General features: G+C 50.8%; 1 protein-coding gene across 1 annotated transcript in view; it reads left to right on the top strand.

The window, feature by feature from the left end:
• CAPN13 (calpain 13) overlaps positions 1-13231 on the top strand; it is a 52332-nt gene that overhangs the window by 14828 nt on the left and 24273 nt on the right. The window contains 5 exon segments of the mRNA XM_078057422.1: positions 2250-2386; positions 7385-7413; positions 7416-7552; positions 8356-8430; positions 12578-12663. Coding sequence (XP_077913548.1) covers positions 2250-2386; positions 7385-7413; positions 7416-7552; positions 8356-8430; positions 12578-12663 — 464 coding nt within the window.

Below are 13231 nucleotides of genomic sequence, written 5' to 3'. Positions count from 1 at the left end.
TGTCTGGAATTCAGTGAGCCCTTTCATTCTGGAGACCTGTCTCCTTTTTCTGCTCAACTAAATTTCCCTTCATTATTTCTGGGTGTCCTCCTTTATTTTGTTCTCTCTTCCTGAAGTCCAACTATTTGCATACTAGATCTTCTAACAAGTTCCCAAGGGATGTTGATGCTGGTGGTCCAAGAAACTGACTAAGGAGTGAGCTAGAAGATGCAAGATTTACTGTCTGAGCTCACCTCAGGCTACAAGTATTGGTAGTAACACGTGGTTAGGAGAAACTGAGGCCCAGGCAGAACACCCTCTGCCCCTCTGGATGGTGAGAAAGTTCCACAGTTCTCCAAAAAGAGCTGAGGTGTTGACTTCTGTACATCTGTTCTCATCGCTCTGAGCTTGGGTACTACTCTTCGGAATGAGCCCAGTGCCCAGGGCTCCTTTGCCCAAAACACTTCTGCCTTCCCTCAGACACTTGGGTGCTGACAAAATGGCACCAGCATGCTTCTTAGAGTGTCCAGACATTATTCAGATGCCAGCCCTCCTCACCTAGGGAGGTGAACCAGGAAATGCAGATTGGTGGCCTCATTCTTGACCTCATTCTGGGAACAATCTTATCTGTGTTCCCTTTGTATAAGGATAGCAAGTTTGGTCAGCATTACTCATGTGGGAATATTGGGGTGACAGTGATTTCTAAATGGAAACCAACCAGAGGAGCTCATTCAAGTCAGGACTCACTCATTCCTGATATTCTACTCTGCATCAGGCACTATCCTAGATGCTGAACAAAGAAGCTATTGAAAAACAATTTCTACTTTCAAAACTGGATCTCACTTTCACAATCTCATCTGACCCCAATCACAGCCCTATGAGGAGGTTCTTATTTTATCACTATTTGACAGATGAGGAAACTAAGACAGAGAATTCAGTGTCTTACCCAATGTCTGTTGGGTAAAGGGAAAACCAGGACTCAAGCACAGTTCCAGTGACTGGCCACTGTCTACTACACTTTGCTATCCAGATCAGGCTGTTTTTCCAATACCCCACTTCTAGTTTTCCTTGGCGTGTCAAACATGTTTCATGATCTCCCTCCTAGTAACACCCCGTTGGTTCTTAACTGCATCTGTCTACACAATTTACTACATTAGGGACACAAATCCACAGCTGTGCCAGAACCAGCTGCAGGGCACTGAGCTCATTAATGACCATGAAAACCTCTTCTTTGCTTTGTCTCCACTGCCATCTCTGTCTCGGTCTCCATCTCTACTTGGAAAGTGTGTCCTCAGCTGGATGCAACAGCCCAACATCTGGGATATCCAGCTGTGGAAAAGGCCATGTGGATGGCTTCCCGTCACTGCCAAACAGATGAGAGATCACATCCCCCGAGCTTTACTCCGAGCGTCCCTGTCAGAGACTTGCCTTCATCAAGGCTCAGACTGAAGCTGGAAGCCCTGCTGCTTATCCAGCACAGGGGAGACCAACGAAGAAACTCCAAAAGGCTGGCTTTGTTATGAATTTTCCTCATTTGGTGATGTCCCCGGGTGAACGATTAAGAGTTGAACACCGAAGATTAAAGCAGTCTGTTTTAGAGAGGAACATCTGGTTCATTTGTGCTCTTAGCAGTAGCGGTGCCAGCCAGTTTCATATCTGCTGCTCTGATGGCAGGGCCAGCTTCACATGAGCTGAAGAGGGCCAGAACGAGGCTGTCACTGCTCAGTCCTGAGGAATCCTCATCATTTGGTCTTCAGGCCTTTGCCCACACTGTCCCTGCCATCTGGGATGCCTTTCCTACCTCCTTGCCACCTGTTTAAATCCTGCCTCCTCCCTCAAGCCTTCGGCTCCCAGTAGGCTCTCCTGTCCCCCATTATAACACTCTGTATCTACCATTCTCCTTGTTATTCTGTGTCTGTTCCCTTTATTGCCATTTTGTGCACAAGGTACACCTGGAAAGTCTCATGTGTGTGTGAAGCTCTTAAAAGACTTGCCAAAGTGAGGCCAGAGATAGTAGCAAAGTCAAACTAAAACCCAAGTCTCTTTCCTCCCAGCCTGTATTTTCTTTGACTCACTTGATCTGTGACTCATCTGTCCCAGTGCAGTTGACATGCCAGGCCCCTGTCCACTGACTGGGCTGGGATTTTGTTCTGGATAGAGTTTGTTGTTATATCAATGAGGTCACGTCATGACAGTGGTTATCATTTGGCATGGGTTGGGGGTCCCTTCTGCCCCGGCTCTACTAAGGCATATATTCATCTCTCTTCCAGTTCTGGCAGTGTGGCCAGTGGGTGGAAGTGGTGGTTGATGATCACCTACCTGTCCTGGATAAGGAGTACCTCTTTGTGCATCCTCACAACAACAACCAAGAGTTTTGGCCCTGCCTGCTGGAGAAAGCTTATGCCAAGTAAGAGTGGCCCGCCCCTCTGACCAGGCCTTGCCTGCCTAGCTGCTTGCCCTGATGGATGCTGCACAGCAGCTAGCCCTAGGATTTTCGGCAGCTCTGCATGCAAGTGATGCCCTGGGAGCATCAGAGCCTTTGCCACCTGGCTGGGTATCCCCCATAAACAATCACTGTATGCAAGGCTGTGTTGGGGCCAAGGGAGGAACCCAGAGATACATAGCAAGGGGTGGGCAGGGCAGGACTGAACAGAAGTATGTACTAATAACACTGTTATTGCAAGGGCTGGGATAAGAGCCCAAATAAAATATAATATCATGGTTGATGGTCAAAGTCTGGTGAGAGAACAGAGAGAAAACATTCTTGACTTTCTGACTCACAGAGAGTCAGGCTGAGGCTGTATAGAGGATGGGGCATTGAGTGAGGCCTTGAGGGATGGGTAGAATTTCAGCAAGGGGAAAGGGGATATGTTGGAGAATTATTCCCAACCATGGGAATGATTCAAGCGAAGACCTAGGGACAGGACAGTTCAAAGTGAGATCAGGCAGTTGGGGGCCCAGTATGGCTACTATGAGATTGTATTTGGGGAGGGGGGGAGCAGGGCAGGAGTTGCTGGTTATTATATGGTCCAAGCACCGTGATTCAAGGACTACCTTCTAGTGTTAACAAGATCAAGGACTTATAAACACCCCAATTCATATGTTTTATTTAGACTCTTTGAGTTGCATCTATTCAGAAGATGTGTATTGAGCATTTAACCATAGGCCAGGCATTGTGCTTGGCACTGGGATAAAGACTCTGGGACTGGCTTAAGTGGGTGTGAGAAAGAGTATGTGTTATGTGGAAGAGGTCACTGTCACAGAGACCTACACAGGTGCAGACATATCAGAGCTAGAAATCAATGTTAGGAGACAAAGGGACAATCCCCTTTAGGAGAAAATGAGTTAGTGGAGTGTCACCAAATCAGGTTCCCTAAAAATCATCATCACCAGCCACATTTTACAGATTGGGAAGCCAAGACTCTAAATAGTCATGTGATAGTAATCACTAGCCTGAATCTGCTGGGGTTTTCAGTTATTTGACCTAGGGACATCATTTAATAAGACTGAAGACCCTGCTGGGTCCAGTCCTGGGCCATGAGGATGCTAACAACCCCACAGACCACCCCAACACTCCAGTCCCTGTCCTTCCGGAGGTCACAATCTGAACAGCCAAGCATTGCAAGAGCTCTCTCTCTCTCTCTCTTTTTTTTTTTTTTTTTGCATTCTGTCTGTTGAGCCCATTTGTGGAAAACTAAAGCTATTGCTCATTTCCAGTGTCAAGAAGAGCTGTTCATTAGCATTTGAGAAGGAACCCCAGCTAACAGCCAAGGTTGTTGAACCGATCCATATGTTCAGGGAGGTTAATTTGCTTCTAAGCTACTTACCCAAACACTGCCATTTCTTTCCAGTATGGATTCAGCTCTCACTATTTCAGGGCTTCGTTTTTTCCTTCTGTGAAAGGGGGAGCGTGCCAGTTCACTTGGAGAATTAGAAACCTTGTGGAATGAAATGATGACTTTGACCCCATTTTGTTAACAGTCGACCTAAAGCAGTCATTCAGCTTAAAAAGAAAATGGGAAACTGGACCCAGAATCTACATTCCACCGCCTAAAGAAATCTAGTGGAGGATAAAATGTTTCAAACTAGTAAGCTGTTTTAAAAGCTTTCCCCTCTATCCAAAGAAGGGGATCATAGAATGCAGGAGTGAGTGTAATGGAATTAGAGCTATCAGGGCTGGAAGGGACCGCTGTCAGCCTCGAGTCCTACCTCCTCCTTTGAAAGATGAAGAAACTGATACGAAGAGCACTGAAATGAGTTGCCCTAGGTCACGTGGTGTTCGAGGCCAAGCGGGGATGAGGACCGTTCCCCTTGTTGTGGGCTTTTCCATCATCCCTTGATGCTGTCAGTTTTATAGGAAAGAGATTTGTCTTTTTGCTTCTTTGGAACTCAGTGTCGGGCACACAACAACCACAGCACGAACCTGGAGAACGCATCCATCCCCATGGAGATGACCCAACTTCACCCCCAAGAATGTAGACCAGTGAACACATGCATCCCAAACTTTCAAATATCCTTGCAACTGGGAAGTCTGGAAATGAATTGGTTGAGTCGGTCAGATCTACATTGGCAGGTGTTCCCCCCCCAGAGGTCATAAAATAGGAGATGGTCGGACAAAATCCGTTAGGTTGCATATCATCCTGTACAGAATCTGGGCAGTTAAGAATCCCAGCATTTTAGCATCCTTTCTGATTCTGATTTAGATGTCTGAATTCTTCCCTCTTTCCTAACATTGCTGGGCAGGTAGACATTGCCCCCAAATGAGGCTGAAGCACAGAGATGAGAACAAGGCACTCTCCGAATTCCTGGGCTCAGGTGACAAGGCGTAGTGACAGGTGTGGTGAGCACAGTTCTCTCTATCTTTCCTTCCCTCTCTGTTTCCTGTCAGCAAAGGGGGCTAAGAATAGTTGCCATGTTCCTGAAGCATCAGCAGGATTTGTGAGCTCGTGTTTGTGAAGCAGAGAGATAGCTCTTTGTCAAAATACCCAGCTGCTGCTGAGACAGGCTTTGTGGGCATTGTGGAGAGACAGTGAGAGAGGGGCTGCTGGCCTTCCCCATGCATTGGGTCTCTCTGTGGCAACTGCAGAGTGGTGTGAGTGCAAGACCTCAGACGGGGCCCCTAGACACTGAGGCAGTGGGCCTGAAGTGCCGGGACAGGGCCTGGCTGCTTTTCTGGAATGGCCCTGGTGCAGCCCCATTTAAAGCCAGGGAGGGCCCCTGAGTGCCTCACCAAGAAGGGGCTGTTGCAGTGTGGGAGGTCATGCTGGTGGGCTCTAGAATGGGTTCCAGAACCGCAGTCTTTGTGAAATTCCAGGACTCTCAACAAAGCCCCTCCTAATCTCGGACCAGAGCCAGAATACCTGTGGGAAATCAAGAGTCAGGCATTCAGACCCAACTGGACATGACCATTATCAAAGGCAGGCTTTGCCTTTGACTAAGTAAATACCCCAGAGGTAAGAGTCTAGTACCAGGCATAACCCCGGGTCAGGGAGAGGGAGAGACAGGAAGATAAGATTTAGAACCAGTTTTATAACAAGTTGAGATCAATCTGTCACGTGGCAGTTTCTGTAGAATGGCCTTCTGTGTATCCTTAGCTTTCTGTTATAAGGGACATTTAAGCCATCCATGGCATTTGTGCCTGGGACGTTGTCCTGCTTTGAGTGGCTGTTTGACCTGTATTTGCTCAAGTGAATTTACGTGAATTCGGGGTGGTGCCCGGGCAGAAAGAGTGGCAGGGGTGGGAATACGGGAGAAAAGACTGAGGGGCCCCACGAGCTTACCCAGTCAACCTTGCTGTTTCCGGGGGCGAAAGACCCAGAAGGGAGGGTTGCAGGCCCCCTAGAGGAGCAGCAGGGAGGAACTGCCGGATCTGCATTACCAGAAAGCAAGCCTTGGTCAGAGCTTCCCTACTGCCACTGGCCTGTGACAGTGGGACAGATGAGAGTGTCCCCCGGCGAGAAGCCTGAGTGACCGGGACAGTGGTGAGGAAGACTCCCACTGAGGAGCTTTGACACCAGGAGGCAGGGTCTTCTCTCCGCCGGGCCTCAGCTTCATGTCCTTTGTTGGTTTGCCCTGTCTGTATTTTAGGGTTCCCCGGGAGGCTTTCCAGTTCACCCCACTGACAGGAACTCGAGTTCTCAAAACAAACCTGCCCCTGTCTGGCCCTGCTTCAGTGGTCAACGTAGCCTGTCTCCCAGGAGCACTGTCCTAGGCCCCGGTCCCACCATGCGCTTCCCCTCTGGGGATCCTTCCTCCCTGGAATGCCTGTCCCACTGGTCTTACCTGGATAAACTCAGCTCAGAGGTGCCCCTCCCTGAGGCCCCCCTGGGCCCTCCTAGCAAATAGACCCCCAAGGGCTGCAAAGAAACTAGACGAGTCATTCTAAGGAGAGTGTCCCGGTGGCAGAGTGCGGTTGGGAAGGAGTGACAACTGCGGAGGTTGAAGCAGGGCGAGTGTGGTTTTGCTGTGCGCAGCGGTGACAGCCGTGAGCACGGCCACAGCTAGCCACACGTCACAGCAGCCCGTGGAGGCGGGGACTGTCCCATGCCACTTCCCCAGCCGACAAAGGGGGCTGTAGGAAATCTCAGCCTCCTGCCCACAATTGAGAGCTCACGAGGGGGGAAACGGGGCGTCGAACCAGAGTGGTTTGGCTCTTGAATCTGGAATCTTTCGGCCTCCCTAGTGAGTGACTGGGGCTGCTCAGGTTTGGAGGAGAACAGGGAGGAGGGGAAATGGGGCAGAAACCCCACGCAAGAGTGCGAAGAGGTGCTTTAGAGGACACGTATGAGGGTTCCACGTGGTTTGCTTGGAGGATGTGTTGTGTAATCGTCCTCACCTAGGTTACCTTCGGCACAGTCGACTGGCCTCCCTGATGATCCTGGGATGAGGGGGTTGGTTCTGAGAGCGGGGATTCTGGACCACACTTCGCACTGCAAGAGAAGAGAGGCTGCTTTTGGCCGAAGTAGGCACCGGGGTTGTTGGCTGAGCTCCTGGAGGGCAGGTCTTGCCCATCTTTGAGCACTCCGTGCCTAGCACAGTACCCCTCACACAGCAAGGACTGACCACTATTGTTAAACTGAATAGGAAACAGTGGATATTCATCATCATTATGTCCAATGTCTATTAAGGGCTTGCCATGTGCCAGGTTAAGCCACTTGTTCAGGTCAAGCAGCTAAATATGTGGAGAGGTTGGGATTCGATCCCCAGCCCCGGGAGACCAGGGTAAGGATGGTGGCACTTCACCGGAACCTTCGTCCAGGTGAATAGGAGGCAGGTAGCCATAGTCCAGGGCTAGATTGGGCAGCCCTTCACTGGGCAACATGCCGAGGTCAGGTGTGCAACCTCCCTTCCCGGAGTGTCTCACCAAAGTCCCCACAGGGGTTGATGTGACTTTCCCCCGTTCCAGGTTTCATGGATCCTATGCCAACCTGCACTACGCTTCCTTCCTGATGCCCTGGTGGACCTCATGGGAGGGGTGGTCACCAGCATCGACCTGCACTTTCCTTCTGACCTGGTGATGGTGAAGACAGCAGCCAAGGCAGGCTCCCTGATGGCCTGTGCCACCCTGGCCGAGGTGAATAGACTCTACTCCTCGCCCAGGAGTATCTAGCGACCAGCCCGTTCAGCTGGCACCGTGCCTCATGTCATCCTCACAGCAGTCCTCCCTCTGACATAGGGGCTGCAGAATTCACTTGCAGAAGAGGAAATGGGCTCAGGGAGGCTAAGGAAAATGCTCAGCATCACACCAGCAGTAAGTGGCTGAGTCGGGTTCAAATGCCTGCTGCCTGACTCTGAAGCCTTTGCCTAGCACTCCCATGTGACCAGGCGCAGTGGGGTCCAGAGGGCCTGGGCAGCCCTTTGATTCTCCCCGGCTCCAAAGGCAGCATCCCAAGGTCAATGTGTCCCATTTTGAGAAGACTGGACGACCCTCCAAATTATTTTGGAGTCTGAGACAGCCAGCTCCCTATCCATGAGGGTATTTCCTGCACCCTGTAAACATGTGGGCTTTGAGTCACATACCCCTAATCTGAAATGCCACCCAAAAACTGATATGCACTTTAAACCCCAGTTGCTCACAGCACGGGGGTGGTGGGGTATTCCCGACTCCTACAAGACGCCCAGCCGATTGGAGGAGGAAACAGTCCAGGTTGGCCTCAGGACTCAGTGGGGTTCTGTCAGTAATGGGGTAGTCTCCGGGGCCTCAACCACCTGGCAGCCTTCAAACTCTGTCCCTCTAGAAAAGAGTTCCAAGAACAGTGTGAGTCCGTGGGACGCCTCTCATCCTGCCACAGCTTAGCTGCTGATTGAACTGTGCTTTTCTGTTTCTCTGAGGAACCTGTGAATGTGTAATGCTTGGTCTGCTTTCCTCCTCTGAAGCCGACAGGTGAGGCCAGGAGAATGGAGAACGGCCTGGTCAGTCAGCATGCCTACACCGTGACTGGAGCCGAGCGGGTAAGGCTCCCGTGGGTTGTGCCGGGCTTTCTTGCTCCTTGAAACAAGAGTCAGCATCACATGCCTTCGGCAAGCCCCCACCCAGCCTCATTCCTTCTATTCATCCAGAAATTCTGGTGCCCAGCAGCTTCATCCCCCAGGGACCCACCAGAGCTCTTGCTATGCTTGCGCTGATCTCAGGCTGAGTGTCCAGCTAGACTGTGGGATGAGCCCAAAAAGAAAGCAGAAAGAACCACCGAATCCACTGGGGCAAGCCCTGAAGGGTTTTGTTGGTTAGGTACCAACTAAACTACCACCACAGATGCACTCCGAAAGACAGCGGCTCAAGTAAGACCAAGTTCATCTCTCTCTCAGGTAAGCAGGTAAACCAAGGGACACTTATACGTTCATATGGAAGGCACCCATCAGAAAACACACAGCATTTCCTCTCATTAGTCCAAACTTAATCATGTGCCACACCAAGGCCCAAGGGCGTCTGGGAAACATCCTGTGTAGCTGGGCCTCCCTGTGCCCAGCTCGACTTTGTTCCCATGGAGGAGAGGAGGGCAGTTATTGGAGGACAGTGTTTCCCTTGATGTAGGAACGGACTTGGGGTGGACAAAATTGTGTGCATTATCATTTGGTCTAGAACACACGACTGAAGTCCAGCCCCCTCCATTCCCAAGTGAGAAGCTGAGGCCTGAGAGGGGGAGGTCGGGCTTAACACAGCTACTCGACACCAGCTGTGTGGTAACCATGGCCCCTGGCCGCATGACGATTTCCCACAGTCCCCACACACGTCCCCCCATCTCTATATTTCCCACAGCTCTTGAGGTCTAGTCATGTCCTCCAGGCCCTGAGAGACAGTGTCCCAAGCCCCAGGGTACACTTCCCACAGGTGTTTAGGAGCTATAGAATGCAGAGCGTCGGGGGCAGGTTCTGGCATGGGCTCTCATCTTTGCCTTCCTTCTCTCTGAATCAGTCTGTCTCCTGTCCGGTGACCTCAGGCCACGTGCTCTGTTGTTTTGTGTTTTGGAGAGTTTTCCACAAAATAGAGACAATATCTTCTGCCTCCTGCTTTTCTCCTTAAGGAAAGGCGTAACAAAATGCTTCCTCTGCACAGTACCTGGGAGACAGTAGGCACCTAATAAATGCTCGTGGGATTAACGGATGAGTGCGCTTGCGTGAGTGAATAAACGCATCCATCTTTGGCCTGTGAAGATGACATCACTGAACCCCCGCCTCCATCACAGAACGGATGTGAGGAGCTCAAAATACCTTTCCCACGAGCACGGAAGGAATCACCCTGATTAACCCTGGCCAGGAGAGATCGCAGTCACAGAGGCCCCAGACTCTCTTCTCTGAATTCTCCCAAGCCCGTCTCAGAATTCTCAGTGGGGGCAGCCAGTGCCATTGTCACACCAGGCCACGTAGGGACACGCTGCTTCCCACTACTCCTCGTCCCAGACGTGGAAAGTCCAGGCTAGGGATAACAAATTGGTTTCCTTGGGCGCCAACCTTGATCCATTGGCAATGCTGCTTGGATGACTGTGTTGACAAGACTCTGGCACTGCTTCCAGATTTGGGGAAAGAGCTGTGATCGATGAGTGATCTGTGCTGGACGTGGAAGGAGCCAGGGCACCTGCATGACGTCTCCGCCATCCCTGGGAAAGGCCCTTTATACATTGAGACAGCCTTTGGGGTTTTTTTTGTTTTTTTTTTTTAATTTTTTAAATTTTTATTGTTATGTTAGTCACCATACATTACATCATTAGTTTTTGATGTAGTGTTCCATGATTCATTGTTTGTGTATAACACCCAGTGCTCCATGCAGAACGTGCCCTCTTTAATACCCATCACCAGGCTAACCCATCCTCCCACCCCCCTCCCCTCTAGAACCCTCAGTTTGTTTCTCAGAGTCCATCATTATGGTTCGTCTCCCCCTCCGATTCCCCCCCTTCATTCTTCCCCTCCTGCTATCTTCTTTTTTTTTTTTTTTTAACATATATTGTATTATTTGTTTCAGAGGTACAGATCTGTGATTCAACAGTCTTGCACAATTCTTTGGTTTTAATCTGCTGTGAGCCATGAAACCACTTCTCCTAGGACTAATTATTAACAGCCTGCGGGACTAGCATTTAAGAGATGCATTTGAGGAAATATTATCCTAGACTAGATAACCTGGATCACCTCTTGCCCGGGGGTACCCTTTCTCAGCTGACCAGGACCAAGGGTACAATGAGTAGCCAGGAGGGTGAAGCAAGCAAGTGTGCATTCATAGAGGTAGTTGTGACCTTGGCCTTGAGTGTGACCCCTGAGCCTCTCTGCCAGGGCCCAGGAACTTGACTTGGCTAAAGATTTCTCCTCCAAAAAGAGGTCACAACTGACCACAAGTGCTAAGATTAAACCAACCCGTAAATGCAGTGTGTTTCTTAATCTGCTCATCCTCCTCTGGGCGGGACACAGACAGGAAGATAAATGAAATTGGCATTTTTTATTACGCACCTGGCTCGGTCGGAGACTCCCCTGGGCAAGGGGGTGAGTGTTTATCTGCATGCCTCATTTAGCCCTGCTTTCAGCCCCTTCACTCGCTGGCTGTTCTTCTCCCTTGTGCCCATCTGAGCCCCAACTATGTTAGGCACTGAGGGTGGCTCATTAAGCTTTTTGGGCCACCGGGCAACCATTTCTCACATCCCTCCTCCATGGGCTCCATCAGGCACTGACAGTTAATAAATACACTGTGTGCAAGACCTGGAGTGCCCAGGGGTGGGGCAGGGAGGGGTGGGGAACCCGGGTCTGTGTCAGGAGCCCCCCCATCCCATGTAGCATTAAAAGCCAAAGCACCTTCCCCTACAGTACCAGCCAGATAGAAGTGGATGGAAAAGAACCTTATCCAAGCCGCGTTCTTTGGCTCTTGTCTGACTGCGTTGCTCCTGCACGATGTTGCCTTGGCCAAGTGGCCCAGGGGTGAGATGCAAGGTCAGGATTGTGGCCATACCCGAGAGTGGTCTGGGCCCTGGAGCAGCGGTATCCTTTATCTGCTCTCATCTCCAAATTAAGAGCCTGGGTTTCAGAGACTGGCAGTAGCTGGGATGAGAATTCTTCTTCTGCCACTTACGCTGTGGCCTTGGGAAAGTTGCTTAACCTCTCTGGTGTTCACTTTCCTCCTGTGTAAGACAAGGGCTGTATAAACACCCACGGGCAGTTTGAAGGACAGAATGCACTCCCCTGGCACCAGTCTCCGAGCCCCACCTCCACACGCGGGGTTCTTTTCCATGTGATGATACTGCACTCGGGGCTGTCTCCGTTGCCTCTGGTCTGGAACCACAGAGCAAGTGGGCCCCTTCCCTCACCCCTGCAAGGCCTCGGCCTCCACAGACGACCTCAGCACTCATCAGTGTCCAGCTAAACGCAACCACGCTTTAATTCCTCTCACCAGGCTGAGGGCTCCTGGATCTGGGAACGTGGGTTCAAAGGGTTGAGTTTGTTTTGTTATAACTTATCAATGGTCCTGGCCTCTGGCTTCCGTGGTCTGAAGGAGCCAGCCTCCATATCTGGGAACTAGGGAAGGAAGAAAAGTTCAGGCCATCAAGGTACCTGCTTGCCGACAGAGGTGTGGGTAGAAGAGGGCTAACCTGGGCTGTCTTGACCCCCAGGCTGTCCCACTCTTGCTCAAATCAGCCTCCTCCACATCCTCGCTCAGGGCCACGCTGTGGAGACCCCGGCGCAGGTCCCAGTGGGCTGTGGGCAGGAAAGCAGCTACATCTGTGGAATAGGAATACTGGTGGGGACAGAGCTTGCGGGAGGCTGGGGACCCATCAAGATCTCCCCTCTGCAGCCCACAACAACATCGCATGCTATTTATCTGCCATTACATCTCAGCTCGCCCACATTCCAAGAGGTGCTCGTCCGACATGATGAAGCTGTGTCTACCCTTTGAGGTGCTGAGCAGAAAGAGGGGCCATTTTCTCCTCTCTCGTTCTAACTCCATGCAGGCAGCAGAGACACATTGATTTTTTTCCTTTCATTTTTTTTTTTCTGGCTGCAGCCAAATGAGGTCAGAAGTTAAATTAGTCCTTGGAGGTAAAAAGCAGCTGCATTCATATCCCCTCTTTCTGCTGACTTTTGCTGGAGAGCACTGAGAGTTTCTTTTTCTGTTTTTTTGCAGATTCAGTACGGGAGGAGGTGGGAAGACCTTATCTGCCTGTGGAACCCCTGGGGCAACACCGAATGGAGAGGACGCTGGAGTGATAGGTATAGCTTCTGAAAACGTCTCTCTAGCCTTCATGAAGGCCTGGTGTGCAGAGAGCCCCAGCCACAGGAGGGCGGCATCTGTCTCACCTGCTGTGGATCTCACTGTCCAGTTCACACCTATGTGTGGCTGTCCGTCCACCTCCCATTCCCATGATGCCATTCACCAGGCCTCTATTAGACCCCTACTGTGTGCTCTCTCCACTAAGTATACTGTGTTGGGGTGCTGTGGGGTGTGTACAGATGACAAGATGCAGTGTCTGGCCCCCAGAAGGCTACAGTTTAGCACTGTGAACCCACATACCCAGAATTAGTTGTTGTTTTTTAAAGGGTTGGGGAAGGAGTGGGACAGATATTAAGTTTTACTTGGCAGAGAGAGATGGAGAGAAGGAGCCTCATCCCATAAGGGACCCCATGGGATTTTGATCCTGATGACCCCATCAGGAAAAGATTTCATTTGGGGGGGAGTTGGGGAACTGAGGCAAAGATCTGGCTACCTGGGTTGTCCATCCTCCCTACTGATCTGGACTCTGATGTATAACTGGTGTCTGGACTCACACCTTGCTCATAG

The sequence above is a fragment of the Halichoerus grypus genome, chromosome 10 (genome assembly GCF_964656455.1).
Source record: "Halichoerus grypus chromosome 10, mHalGry1.hap1.1, whole genome shotgun sequence".
In the NCBI taxonomy this organism is placed as follows: Eukaryota; Metazoa; Chordata; class Mammalia; order Carnivora; family Phocidae; genus Halichoerus; species Halichoerus grypus.
The sequence above is the reverse complement of the archived record's forward strand: the minus strand, read 5'-3'. Positions and strand labels throughout refer to the sequence as shown.